At 36.6% G+C, this 15,432-nt stretch overlaps 1 protein-coding gene across 12 annotated transcripts in view; it reads left to right on the forward strand.

Moving 5' to 3' along the window:
- PDE1A (phosphodiesterase 1A) overlaps positions 1–15,432 on the forward strand; it is a 219,979-nt gene that overhangs the window by 122,370 nt on the left and 82,177 nt on the right. The window contains exon 1 of one of the 12 annotated variants that reach the window (XM_030488060.1): positions 14,967–15,160. The exons of the other annotated variants lie outside the window; for them this stretch is intronic. Coding sequence (XP_030343920.1) covers positions 15,105–15,160 — 56 coding nt within the window. The 5' untranslated portion in view covers positions 14,967–15,104. Of the gene's footprint in view, positions 1–14,966; positions 15,161–15,432 lie in introns of those variants that run through there. 12 annotated transcript variants of the gene reach the window in all.

Below are 15,432 nucleotides of genomic sequence, written 5' to 3' on the forward strand. Positions count from 1 at the left end.
TGCAAAATGCAGTTGAGCAAAAGCTGCCTAACACTGATTATGAAGGCCTGTTTCCTTCATTTATAAACTTTCCAAACCTATGCTGGCTTTTCCAGGCTGATTTTCTTTTTTTTTTAACTCATTTGAAGGTGACCCTTCCAAAAAGAAAAAAAAAATCCTGATGGTTTTGCTTTAGAGTGGTTGTTGGGTTCCCTGGCACTTGAAATGAGACAGAGAGGTCATTTTGTCATCTGCATTGTACCTTTTACTGCCTTCATGAAGTTTTATCTTAAATTGATAGTAATATCCTTCTACTAAATTTGAGTTTTAATAGACTGGGTTTTAGCTTTCTAGGGTTGTTAAGCACAATTCCCAGGGGATTCTGTCCAACTCTGTCCTGTCTTCACAACTCCTCTGTGCTGACTGGGCTGGGTTTGAAATTACACAGCAGCTATGCTAGGGGACTTTCCAAGATAGACACATTGCTCTCCTGAGTGCTTTTGTTAGCAATTCTGCTATGAGATTCCTGGTTCCTGCAGACCTGAAGCTCAGGGCAAAAATTCAAGGTTGTCAAAATGATTAAAGCTACAACTGCTATAAAAAGCTGAGTAAGAATCTGCTCACTAAAGCAAATCAAATGCCCTCACAAATCCTGGGTTTTATTTACATTTGCACGAAAAAAATGAAGAAAAAACCCCTTTATTTTAATACCAGAACAATTTCAGCATGTATAGACCCTACACCTGAAGTCCTGCCATGCACAGCTTTCATAAAGCAGTAGTTACCTGTTTATATTTGCTGGAGAAGCAAACTTCTCTCCTTTTTTTTTTTCTTTTTCTAAAGAAAAAAAACAAAACAAAAAAAACCCCCAAAACTTTTATAGAAATAAAACAGTGCTATCAAGTATTTCCAGGATCTGTTCTGATCATGCCAAAAATGGTATTACAAAATTCGGTGTTAAAGAAAAACAGAAGAGCATTACATTTATCTAGGGACTTCTATTAAACAATGAAAATATCATGCATTCTCAGGGAGTATGTGAATCAAAAAAATATGGTGAAATACTTGGTTCTGCTCTTAGTATTTGTTTTAGTTATGTTTTTCTCTGCACTAGTTCATAAAGCTCTTTCTTCTCTCTCGTTAGTTACTGCAAAGAAAACTTCCAAAATCTATTTTACTATGAGAACGCAGTACCATCATCAAGGGAACAAGAGTGCATAAACAGTGTCATTGCTTGGCAAAGTCACTCACTATCCTACCCCCACTTCACTTGGTAATTTTTGGTATGATGTGAGCATCTGAGTTTTCTCAGATGAGAAGGTTTATAGCATGTAGGGAGCAAAAAGCTCATGGGAAAATTCCTTTTGTAACCTTTTCTCAGTTATTTTTCTTGACTGTTAGTCCCCTATTCTCATCTGCATAAAATATGTCTGCCATAGTACAACTGTTCATTATTTAGTTGCTGTCTTGATATGAAAGTAGAGTAAAATTATTCATAAAATTACTTTCGTACAGTTTCTGACTGATGAAAAAGGGGAACTTGGATTTCTTTGTAAAAAACTCTAATAATAGAAAAGGGATATGAACTTCAGACATTTTAGCCCTGGAATCTGGGAATTCATTTCTGTCTGAAACAGAACTGGTGATCAGCCTACCGTTTGTTTAGATCATGTTGAAAGGATTTAATTTTCCTTCCTCCCAATAAAGTAATAGTAAACCACATTCTATAAAAAGAGTTTGATAGACTGATGTCTATTGTACCGTGAAACTGCCTATTTTAAAGAGAAATCACAAAACTTTTGAAGCCTGGGCTGTTCCTCACTATATTTGGTGTATTGTTGGGATTTGAGTGTACCTAGGGTATTTTAGGATTCCAATATATTCTGGAAAACCAGGGCAAAACATGAATTTTGTGGATTCGCAATAGCACTTTAGTAGAATTATAATTTCATTTAAAGCTGCTGATTGCTCAGGTCCCCTTCAAGGAACACTCAAAAAATAGTGAAAGTAAATTGTGGAGTGTCAGCTGTCCACTCTCTCTAAGTTATATCTGTCTAGGTTAAGGCTGTGGCCTAAAAATTTAATATCCTGAACAAGTGCCTGAAACTCTGTTCTTTGCTTTTTATTCTGCGTTAAACATGGATGTTCATGTTCAGTGGTCAGTTTGTTATTGAGGTCTTCCCTGCAAGCATTGATCATGTCCCCAGATATACTTTTAGGAATAATATAAAGGCTATCACTCACTACTTTATGAACAACATTCTAATAAGCAATGTGAAAAATAGGTATTTTCTATATATTCTAAAATACTTCCTTAAGAGTAACATTCTTCTACCTTTCTTGTTTTTATGCTTAAACTAATATTTGCTCGTGGAAGGGTGAAAGATTGCAAATAATTCATGTAACGTTGCCTGTAGTGCTATGCAGTCCTCTTCAAAGAAATAATGCGGGCAGGAACTCTGTTTGATCATTAGTGCATGCACAGGTAAGAAAATAGTTTCACGGGAACCTGTATTAAGTAATGATTTTCCATGCTGGGCCTGTCAGCAGTTTTGAATTTTTCCCGGGACAGAGGAAAAAGGTACAAAATGGATAAAGAAGTAGATTTACTTGCAGATTTACTGACACAGCAAAACACCCGCTCTTCATGCCACTTGGTTAGGATAGTGCATATACTAAAATAAACTTCTTATGGGAAAATCAGTAATACAAGCTACTTCTGCTGTTTCTTACATATTTCATATTAACTTCTTTGCTGAAAATATCCCTTTGATCTCATTGATTTTAATCAGCTTTCTGTTTATCTTTTAAGTCCTTGTTGCTCTGCTTAATTGATGTTTTGAACACACTGTTAATATTGATTTTCTTCCTTCTAGTTTAGCTATTTGCCAACTTCTCTTTTCTCACAACTTTGTGAGTCTACTATATTTCTCAATGTTACCTTTTTTTCCAGACAAAAGTAGTTTAATAAGTAGTCTAAGTGACAGCGTACACAGAGACAGTCCTGCATGTGAGCACATCTCAAGGCTCTAATGTTTAGTTAAATGATCTTTCTATAAATATAGGTACTGAAAAGAAATATGTCAAGAATAGGATTGAAAACATTCACTGGCAAGGTTTTCCTCTACTGAGATCACAAAGATTACTCAGCTAATGCAATGTTTTCTCATTCTGACGTTAGGTATGACCTTGCGCAAAGGCCTTTTCAGAGAGTTGTATTTCTTTTCAAGATATGGCTTCTGACATGTTGGCGTCTTCTCTCTGAGTCCTTGTGTAAAGAAAAGCTAAACAAAAAGCACAGTAATTTAGACCTGTTGCTGGAAGTAAACAGACTCATGAGGGTGTAGCCAATGTCACTGTAATGGGCAAAGATGAAGATGATTAGATATCAAACTGGGTGGCCCATAAGCCAGAACCCATCCCTCTGGCTTTTTAGTGTGTTGATTTTGTACTGTCATATGAATTTAAAAGGTACATAATTGCCCAAAAGAAAACAATTATTTGGTCCCAGCAGCCATAGGACCTTCATTGTACACACACATGGTAACTGGTAGGGTGCTGAGTGAGCTTCTTATTTGCGATGTAACTAGGAGTCATGCCGTGCTCAGCCTATGCTGTTATAGGGATAGCTTTGGTAAGAAACATCCTATTTTATGTTCCATTGCAATTAGAGTAACACCTTGCAGTGTTATTAAGAGCAAGGTTTCACGCTACACCTACACTATTCTGAGGTCATACTGGCTGCATGTTTCCTTCCCTTCCCTGTCACAGCAGGATACAGCAGTAGCCAAGAGGTGAGTCAGTTTAGGCAGGTGAGCCTGGAAATCCCCATTCCCTTTTGTTTACCTGCATTGTGAAAAGTGCTTTTGTTTTCTGCAGCTCAGGTTGCTGAACTGTGACCACCCTACAAGGTCCCTTCTAGAGAAACTGGAAGGAGCATGTAGATGACAGGGGAGAATAGAATATGGTCACTGCACTGACTATCAGTCACTGTTACTCTCATTTGGTGGAACATGAGTTTAAGTCTGGCAGAATGGATAGAAAGCAATTCTGTGTAAAACAGTGTGAAGGTTCACTCTGATATACCAGATACACCATTATAGTTAATAATTCACATAGCTACACCGTATTTTTAATAGTAAAGGCTATGAAATATTGATGTCAGGGATGGGTCCCTGTAGATATGATCTGTCACTTCTGCATCAGTGATTTAACTGCCCTTGTGTATTTAATTATGCTGACATCTCTGAATATAATGCCAATTCGCAGTGGAATTAGGACCAGTAGTAGACTTTTACCATTTAAATTCTACTATCACCCCTACATGACAGTCTACGTTTATGTTACCTTCTGCAGAGACGTGCATGTCCCTTACACAGCAAAAGAAACCCAGAAGGTAGACTGCACATTCTTTTGCCATTCAGGGGACATAACCCCATAATGGCTGTATCACAGAACAGTTGTTCACAATATAACCTATTCCCCCCGGTTCCATTACTGCATGTTTTTTTTTTAGCTGAAGAAAGTTTGCATAGTGTGTTGGAAATATAAACAGAGCTCTAAAAGCCACAAGGCGTCCTTAACTACAGTGCCATCAAACCTCTTGTTTCACAAATAAGTATCATGTTTTCCTTGGATTTATTAGCACTTTCTCACTGTTACTTTTTCCATCAGTAATACTATCTTAATATGTCAGAATTCATTACAACAGTTTTAAAAGGTACAAAATTACTGTATTGCAACAACGCTCTGCCTCCTAATTGTCCTCAGAATAAAAAGCTCTTTCTTATTAAGTAACTTTTATTTTAAGGAATAAATATTCCAGTCATGTGATTTGTTTTCTCTGTAATCCTGTTTCATGATAGTTGCTGAACACTGCTTCAAATATTTTGCCAGTTCAGATTTGTTTCTCAAACAAACAGGAGGTTTTTATAACTAACCCTGAATCAACCACCTAATTTTGGAAAGTAAAATGTTTCCATGTTACAAAGATTAGCCAGCAAATGAATATTAGCGTTTGTTTCCTTGTGACATAAACAACAGGCAGAACAACTTTGCTCCAGGCAATTTTTTTGTTCTTATTTAGGGCACACAAGGTAAATTTGTTTCTTAGCAGTTAACTTAAAGACTTAAATCAGTAAAGTAAGTATCTGCAAAGGAATGTCAATAAACTGCAACTTGTTAAAACATTCTGAATTGGGATAATCACAACGTTTAATGGCATATCAGTACATAGTGTACTTCTTAATTCACTACAGCTAACTCTGAGTTGCTGCTCTGTTGACAGTTACACCTGTGCATTCTCACTGACATCAGTTGGGTTTATATGGAAGTTAAGCAAGACCAGTAACTGGCACTAAACATAAAATATTCTGTTTGTAAAGAAAACAATGTGTGCAGGAAGGAATGAGAATCAAGAGGGTTTAAAAAGTTTTGGCATATCATTAAGAGGAAATATTTAACAGGATGGTTAAACTTTAAACTAAAAATATTTTCCCATTGCTTTTATTAAAAATATCTCTTTAGATTTGAAATGAGAAGAAGACACTTATCAACCAACCGTGGTCACCATGACAACAACTTAAATTCACAAAACATAACAGTATTACTTGACAGCATAGTTAGCTTACAAGCTATTACATCAAATCAGCAGAACATCGCCTAGCCCAGCTCACCTAAAATTGTGTATTTTTATTGTGTCTTGGTACATGAGCAAGCTATAGCACACAACAAACACGAACTCAGGCTCTACCCTATGTATTGAATTTTTTTGTGAATTTTGTTTGAATAACCAAATTTATTTTTTTTTAAAGACAGGTCTTTTTTGGGGGAACAGCTGCAATTTTTGCGAATAGTTGTGAAAATAGGGACAGATAACTTTCTTGACTATGCCGCTGGGAGTTTTCTATATTTCTTTGCAGAATTATGGAAACTAGAGATGGCAATGACCTACTAGTATCAAGTCATGCAGCCATATCTTTTGCCAATGCAAAAATATTCCCCAAACTACACTGAGTGTTATTGTCTAGTCTAGTTTTAAAAGATTAAAGCTATGTAGATTCCATTGTTTCCCTTGGGAGCCCAGTTTGTTTCACTGCCAGGAAGCTTTCCTGATATTCAGCCTCAATTTTTCCATGTTTAATTTCAGGCTATTAATATGAGAGTCTCATATTGGATAACTATGCTACTTTTTGTCTATGATCTCAAAATATTTGTAGATGCTGTCAGTCTAGTCATATGTGAACTGATCTATACTTTATATTAAACTTTCCTCTTTGAGTCTTTCAAGCTCCAGTTAATATTTCTATTTTCCGTGTATTCACTTTATTATAGGAAAACTTAATTCCATTTTTTCTTATACCAAAGTCGTACAAGAAGGGATACGTTCTTTCTTTTCTAACATGTAGTTAAACGTTTCTGAATTACAGGATTCTTTTTAGTGATGGGTTAGCATGAATATTTGGTCCCCTGAAGTCTATCTCAGTAGGACTGATTTTCATCTCTCTCTCCACTTGAAATGCATATCGAAATATGTTCTCTCACATTTTTCTTAGCCTCCAGTGCTGTGAGATTATTTTCATAATGTTATTTTCTCTGCATTTGCAATACCTTTTAAATCCTTTTTGTTCTCACCTGGCTTGAAATCCGAAAATTTCATTAGTGTGTTTCCTTTAGTAAATAAGTAAAAAAAAAAGAGTTTTAGTCATGGATATTAGCAAAGATACAGCATCTCATCTTGATACTACTCTGTTTATGATTTTCATGCCAATTTTCAATTCTCAAAACTGCCTTCCTTTGTGAGCCAGTTTGAATTACATTTCCAGGTATTGCAGTGTTCAAATCTTTCTGGAAATCATCTTACTTAATTCATCTACTTTTTCTACTGCTCCGTCAAGAAGGCAATTGAGATTACTTGGTTCAGTCCTTATAAAAACCAAAAAGCTAAATTGCTCATGATTCTGTATTGCCCCAGCTAATCAGTATGCTATTCTCTTCATGTATCTTCTGAATTACTAGAGAACTACAAATTCAAATGGCTTGTTGATAGCCACCAGCATCACAGTTTACTTCCTTCAGTTATAACATTTAATTTCCACAGGTCTCCAGTTGCTGTTAGGTATATATTGTCAGTATAATGGCAAGCTTTTTGGGGGGTTTGGGTTTTTTGTTAATTCCTAGATAGGTGTATTTGGAGCACTCTGAGAAATATGAAGTTCTCTCCGATGTAAATCTGTTCGTGATGATTATTGTGTGCAACAAGTCAAAAAAATCTGAACACCTTGCTTATAGGAAGCGCTTATGGAAGAGGGACTGAAACATCAGCACGGTTTAAAAGTAGTGGTGGACTTAAGGGTCTATTTGGATACATCTGTTTGTATCTAGACAGATTGATAATAATCAGCTAATTTAAGACCATACCTTTAATAGCTACATTTAGACCACTGCAATGCCTAGAAGAAACTTTGCAAATCTTACCTTCAGAGCACACAGAGTAGTTAATTATCCCAATACTGGAGTGATTCAAGCAGCTGTGCTGTAGGATTTGTTGTCTCCTTAGTTCTTGGACCTACTGAGCTTAATAAACAAACTAAGGGTTTTATACAAAACTTTATCTGAAGTATTTGATCAGTTCTTATTAGACATGGATACCTTTATTCACTTCTCAGTCAATACTTCCTTGGAGGCAGAAGTACCCTCTGACTAGATTCTTAATTCTTAACCTGATGAAAGTCTGTGGCACTGAGAGATTCTCTCAGTAGGGCACTGGCTGTAGCAGTCACCAGAATGTCCGCCCATATGGACAACAAAGTAGTTTCTTTAAGAAGATGGCAGCTGAAAGTAAATATCAGGGAACTATTTTTGGAATAAAGGAAGCAGGTAAATGAAAGGTGGAGCAACTACATCTTTATTGAGATGTTTATGTGTGTGCAGAAGGAGACTGAACAATTTCATAGAAGAGTAATATATTTCTAGGTACACAGAAACCATCTCTGTGTCAGGGACACCTTGATCCCCGTATGGCTTGAGGCTGGAAAAGTATCCAATATCACTGAATACTACTTATGCTCTTTTTCTCTTCCCTAAACATTTGCTTTTGGCTATTTTTGAAACTGCATACTGAGCTAGATGGACTTTTATTGCGGCCCAGTGTAGATGTGCTTATGTTACCAAGAACAGAAATAAAACCATATGATGTCAGTTTTTGCTGAAAAGCTCATAAACTAGGAAGATTTCACTAGAAAGGTTGAAGAAAGAAAAAAAAAGAAAGGAAAGAGACCAATGTTGCCTAAGTTAGGAAGATGTGTTTGTCTTAATATCTAGAACTCATAAAGACCCAACGCGTTTAACCAGCAGCATAATCAGGTGACAGAATCATACCTCTTTCCTTGAAGTCTGCATAACCCAGTAAGAACCAGAGAGTGATTAAAGGAGGTGTGCTGTGTTTAATAACTCAAAATTAACTCATACTCTTAGTTATCAGTAGCAAAGACTACTTTCGCTTCATTCAATTAAAGAGATAAGCAGTTTCATATATTCTTTTTCAAGATTCCAAACTTACTCTAGTTGTTATACCTTATTATAATGATTTTTCCTCAGTAAAAGTAATTTTAGTGTGAGAAAGGAAAATTTAGCAACTGCTCTGATAGTCATGAAGAAAGAGTTTATGGCCTTTGCTGTGTTGCAAATCATAGAATTGTAGAGTAATGCAGGTTGGAAGAGACCTCTACAAGTCTTTTCTACCCTCCTGACCCCCAAAGCAGGGCCCACCTTGATCAGATTTTTCGGAGTATTGTTCAGCTGAGTTTGGAAGAAGGGTTGTAACTTAGTGTTGTTCTTTTTAAAAAAATCTATCATTAGCTAAAGAACTCTAGCTTTATCACCTGTTTCACGATGAATAATACACATACTTTGGCTGATATGTTGCCATGAACATGCTTATCAGAGAGAATTCCTCATGCTTACTGAATTCTGGGACGTGAACATCTGGGACAAATACGGTAGCTTTCTTTCTGGAAAATAATGTAACATTGTGTTGAGAAAGCTTGGCTATTTCTTCTGTGGTAATAAACCCCCCCACAATTAGGCAAATGCCATTGCACCATAAAGCATAAATCAGGAAGTTTAAATACTGCAGTATTGAAGTTTTTGAAATAAATCCTTCAGAACATTAAGTGTACAAAAAGACTAAAAGCCTTAAAAATATTTCACAATCCTCATGTAGTTCCCCCATAAGATTCTGGATAATCCGTTCTAATGCTATGCTATTACAGCATGATATTTTTTAAGTTCAGAAAGGGATTAAAAATAACAATCACTACTGAATTTTATTGGGTAACTCTGAAGATTAAGGCCCTCATATAAAGCTAGTTGGTTATGTATATCCTTTTATTTGGGGATCTAGAGAGAGGGCACTGAGGTACACTTCTAGTATGAAAAGAAATTGGCAAGCAGACAAGCTTTTCTGTAAAGATCTCTTGCAATGCTGCCAGGAATGTATGTGTGCCAGCATGCACATTGCAGCCTGTGGTCAGGCTGGCGAGGTTCTGTGATGTGGCTCCCAGGGGTCTGCAGAAAGTAACCAAGAAAATCCATGTGGTACCTCTTCTTGAAAAATATAATGGGGAGGCGAAGCAGACTTGAAATTGTTGGTGTTTAACTTGAGCAAGAGCAGCTGCAGAATTTTGTGCACATAGTCAGAATAGGCGAGCTCAGCTATCTGTTCTGACACTCAAATCTGTGAAGTTTAAACGTGGAAGTAGGCTGTTGGCTTAAATGGGGTGGTCATGACTTTAGAGTTACACACATGCTTAAATAGCCTGCTGATTAGAGGACTAATTCTGTGTTTTGTTTCCTGATAACTAATTCGCTTTACACGTCAGGGAAATAGTTACAAATCTGAATTGTACATTTGATAATCAGACATTAGAACTTCTCTGTCAAGCAATCTACACCTCTGAAATAGCAGGAAATAGCATCTGGGCAGACTGAATTAGAGAAAATAAGGCAAGAGGCATCTGCCTGTCAGTACTTCATCTGTTCCTCCTTAGGTATGTGGAGGACTTCTGATAGTTTCAGGAAACTACTTCTTCCACTAGTGGCTTCCATATGCCTTTATCATTGCTTGTGGGTGGATTTTTCCCCATCTGCATGGCAGATGAGGATTTTAGACAAGCAGTCATCACAGGAGTTCTTAACTGAGCTGAAAAATATCATATTTTAGGTACAAAAACTTTTCAAGATTTTGCTGAAATAAGATAGATATTTCAGTTTGGTTCTGTGGAGTTTATTTATAGATGGGGACAAGATTTGAGAGCAGTAAATTGTGGAGGCTATTCAAAAGAAAAATGTAGCTAAATAATCAGTGTTTTTTCATCAGTACCTTTCAGTTGTGGTTCGTATCACTGGCATGTAAATACTAAGTAAAAAGTAAATGTTTTTAAAAGTATATCTTAAGAATGCTTCTGAGGTTAGCAGTAAATAATTGTAAAACCTGTAAATATTGCGCATGGGAAACACCATCCATTCAGTCTCTGCTATAGAGCTGTTGTCCTGTTTGGCAGCAGAGAGACACTCTTTCTCAGAGGTTTTGCAATATTACATGTGGCCTCTCTCTCAGTGGCATTCAAAGGAGTTTTATTTCTGCATAACAAAACCACATTTTACATTATGAAAGTAAATCTTGGCAGTGATACATCTCTGAACATCTAAACCAAAATATGGCAACCTGTTTAAGTGCTTGATAAAAAATAGGCAGTAATTGTGCCTTAGTGTTTCTATTTGCTAAGAAGCAGTAGAACTGGTGATGGGAATTCAATCATTGTATAGCAGAGACAAATATAGAAAGGGAGAGTCAACAAAATTAGGATGTGTGTCATTTAATGATACTGAGGTATTTATCTCATCCTGTGGAAGAAAAACATCAGATAATTATTCCCATGTGGTTTGAGAAAAATGAAATGTTAAGCATTATTGTGTTTTTGAGCATACCACTTATAAAATGATTTGTAGACGAAAAAAATCCCAAACTGTTATCTTTGCTTATTTTACTAGCAAAAAAAGTCAATTTGGTAACAAATAGCAGCACTGAGTGCGCAGCTATATGCTACTTGGAATGGTCTCCAGTCTCTAGCTCTGTATGTGCACATATATTCAAATGACCCCAGCTTTCATGAGTGTAATTTGATTTTTACAATATTGGAGAGTTATCATTATTTTAATGAATTTGTTGGGAACTGAAGCACCACCATGTCATCATGTTGAATATGATGCCACTGAAAATCAATACTTTTTTGCCAGACTTATTATGGTTTCTGGCAGTCTAGAGTCATCTGTCTTTCAGAATTAGGAAAGATAGCGAAGATAATTTTCTTAAGGTGAAATATTGACTTAGCAGATTTATGACATATTGATGGTTATATGTGGCTTACCCATCTTATTTTTCAGTATTATAAATATATTGAATGAAAATATACCATAGTTTCTAACAGGATCATTGCCATGTACATTTCATATCCTTCAAAGTCCATTGCATTGAGTAATAACTTTGTCTCACTTGGGCTACTTGAGCTACTGCATTTTAAAGAAAAGGCAGAACATTAATGAGCAAAGTCAAACTAAAACACATTTGTTTTCTTCTCCAGGTTTTCCATATAAATTAGTCAGGAAGAGTCAGGGAGTTGCCAACTTTCATGCAGTTTTACTGCTATTATACTCCTCTGCTGATGCACCAGTTCTTTTTCTTTTTGTTGTCTTTTGGTACCTGTTATATGACACAATTTCAGTAATGCCAGTAGCATCAAGTACGTAAGTAAAGCTATAATAAAACGAATATGCCAGACTGATGTATGGGCCCTGACATAAAAACGGTGAGACCCTTTGATCTTATTTGGGGCTTTTTGACCAATAGAAACGCTCAAATATTTTGGACAATGGAAGGTATGATCTTATAGCTGACAAATGTTTCTAATCTCTAAAAAACACATTCAGAGACATATTGCTATGGAGAATCTTCTTCAGAGGTCACTGAGTGGCTGAGAAGCCTTTGTGCAATTATTGAGATTGGTGCCAAGGCAGAATCAGAAGTGAAGAAGAGAATGTCCTCTTAACCTTTAGCTCTACTTTTCAGCTGACATTCAGTGAGATACAGCTCATGTGGTACACAGAGGAAAACATGTTGTTCTATGTTGTTTCTTATGTCTACCCAAACATACAGTCTTTTTCAAAATCAGTTTGACTATAGGAATTAATATCCAAATTTAGATAAAACCATTTGCTTGGAATAACTTTGGAATCTCTTAAAATTAGTATTATAGGGCACTTGGGTTTCTGGGAAGGTTTTATTTTAGTCACCAGTGACGTGGTATGGTGTGCTGTGCAATTCTGCAGCAAAATAGCTGGCACTGTTTGAAAAGTACAGTTTAGTAGTATTTTCCATTGTTCACAAGTGAGGCTTTTTGATTTAACAAAAGGACTTCTTTCCTTTGGAAAATGTAAATATTACAATTATAGATTTGCAGCAGAGCCAATTCAAGTGTTCTCAGAAGTGCAGGCTAAACTTAATTTTGTCTTAGCACTGGGACAGTCATGTTCAGATCTCTACTATGCGGTTACCCCAGATGCTGTGCTGCCTGGAGCTTGTGGCATTTCTGACATCTTTAAGTGGGAAAGAAGTATGAGAGGATCACTGGAATCTTAAAAGAGCTGAAGTGGGTGTCTGAATTATTGCCAGGCCAGCATTTTGCTCTATCTCATAGACCCTTTATGAGCCTATGAGGCAGAGCGTTTATGTTTAGATGGTTTCCTAAAAAATAGAGCAAGCAGTCTAATTTTAGTGGAATAGATTGTATAAAAATAGAAAGATGTGTTTATTTATATTACTTTTGTAATGACTTTTTAGGAGAAAATTTCTTCTATATGGCAACAGTAGTGACATAGGCCAGAAGCAAAGTCAAATAACTTCTAGTAGCTGGAAGATCTTTAAAGCACTTTGAGATGGTTGATTCACTTTTTACAGTGTTGAGTGAATAGTGGTAGAACAGAACTGCTTTCTTCTTCAATGAGAACCTCAAATCCAGAATAATGTCTCAACTTCAGCATGTAAAGCTACTAAATTAATTACTTGCATACATATCACAGATATTTTCCTTCCACAAATAAAATGGCATTGTATTAACAAATTCTTTTTTCTTTCAAAAAAAGAAAAAGATGCTAAAAGTTTAGATTCAAAGATACCGTGTACAGTGGCCATGAATCCATTCATACCTGGACAATGTACTCATACATTTCTAGAGATTTTCAGAACCTCATGAAATGGAAATGTCATAAGTATTATTGCTCATCCCTTTAAGGATGGTATTTGTCCCATGATCATGGCAAATATCAGAGGGACTGTTGAGGTGGCTGTAAATTCTACATGCAGAAACTGCCTATGAAAGTTACTTTGTTTGGTTTAATGAATCCTTTTTATTTGCCTGTGATATAAAGTATTGTGCATAAATTATAGTCTATAATTTTGTAAAAATGAAACAGTGGGTCTAAGGAGAACTAAGATTCTTACTTCCCCTCAGATAAGCTGTATAAATTCTCTGTAGTCCTAGTTAGAGCGGGAATGCATAAAATGCAGATTCACTAAATCCAGCCAGGATATTCTGGTTGATCCATTTGAACAATCATTCAGTTATTTCTTGTCAGATGCTGATTCCTCTTCTCCAATGATAAGTTTTAGCTTGACATAAAAATATATGACTCTAATGTCCAGTATCCATCTTACTTGTACAATTTGAACTCTCTAGAAATATTCTTGTTTTGTAAATTAAATAGGTTTTGGACCTCACATACAATCATAGAGCCTAAAAAGTGTGATTGAACATGAGAAACTGTATTTTATTATGTGGTTCTGTTCGGTTTTGTTTGAGTTTTTGTTTGTTTGTTTGGTTTTTTTGATGTTGTTTTTGTTTTAAAAGGGTAAGGTCATAAGGTGTTTTTTAGGATAACCATCACTTTTAAACAAGTTTGTCTTTTAGTTCTTTTCCCATCCTCATATAAAAATGTCTGGATGTGATCTGGAGGGATTTTAAGGTCAAATGAGCAGATGCCATGAGAAGAACAGGTGAGAGACTGGATTCCAGCTTTGTTCGTGATGAGCAGCAATGTCAGTCCTGTTCCTCAGGGGCAGGTATCATCTCACACAGCTGACTGAGAAAAAAAATCTCAGCCAGTCTCTCCCTAGGGAACCACAATGTATGTCCTCGGTTTGGAGGCGCAAGATAGGTGACTGGGAAGATTTAATACTGGGAGACAGGAAAAGGGAGGAGGGAGATCCTTACACTGAAGCTCTCACATATTCCCTGGGTAACCTGATAATCAGACCTAGTAACTAACAGATTGGATTAGGAGCATAGAGTCCAAGGTAGGTCCAAGGATAGTTCCTCTCAAAACAGAACAATAAAAAAATTACCATACATTTTGTTTGATAGGTTTGGTTCTCATATGTGTTCTGGCCAATACATTATTTGCTCAGCAGCAGAGATGGATATCCATCCTTTAATACCATGCGGATGGTGTAAAAAGATTTTGGTGTAAGAATTTCTTTCTTTCTCATAGGAAAGGTTTCTTTCCTATGCATGTCGCTCAGGCGTCACGCTTAACTGAGAAGCAAGGTAAAACCTGAGCACAGTGGTAAATGACGAGACCTCCTTTGTTAAATCAGGTTATAATCAATTGCAAAAGGTGAAAAATCATACAAAACAAGGGATAATTGTGCTCCCAGCATCTCAGAAGACTGCAGTATACATGCGCTTTCTATGTCTCTGTCTCTCTGGCTTTCTCTTTTTTTCTGTTCTCCTCACAACACATGTACGAGACCAGGCTTTTTATGTCATACTGCAGCAGTAGCACCATCCCACACACTCTCTGTCTCTGAAGAAATGTAACCCTTCTCCTGTTTATCTTCAAGTAGATTTCAGTGATTTCTGATCTGAATATCTTCTATCTGAAGGAGCATATATCTGCTTAACCTGTAAAGAAATGACAGCCTAAGCTTGCATCAGTCGCTCAAATATAGGCATCTAGTGGCATTTGAGACACCTGTGGGTGCTTGAGACATCCACCCAGAGCTGGCAGATATGACACAGGACCTTCAGGACACCTGCGCTCTTCTGGAGCAGCAGCTGGGGACCAGGTGAGATACTCCAGGGCATCTCCAATGGTGCAAGATGCCTGTCTTAGATAACTGATTTGAGCCCCCTCTTTCTGGGCATAATGTATATTTAATGTATAGGATGACTGATCAGAAATTAAGCTCCGGGTTTTGTTTTTGTTTTGTTCTAAGGCCAAGTTGTACAAATCTGTAATTACGTCGTCTCCCTCTTGATGCTAATGGAACTGCTTATACACATAATTGCTTACTGTTGTGGGTAAAATGTACATCACTGAGCTCTCCAATCTCCAGTT

The sequence above is a fragment of the Strigops habroptila genome, chromosome 5 (genome assembly GCF_004027225.2).
Source record: "Strigops habroptila isolate Jane chromosome 5, bStrHab1.2.pri, whole genome shotgun sequence".
NCBI lineage: Eukaryota > Metazoa > Chordata > Aves > Psittaciformes > Psittacidae > Strigops > Strigops habroptila.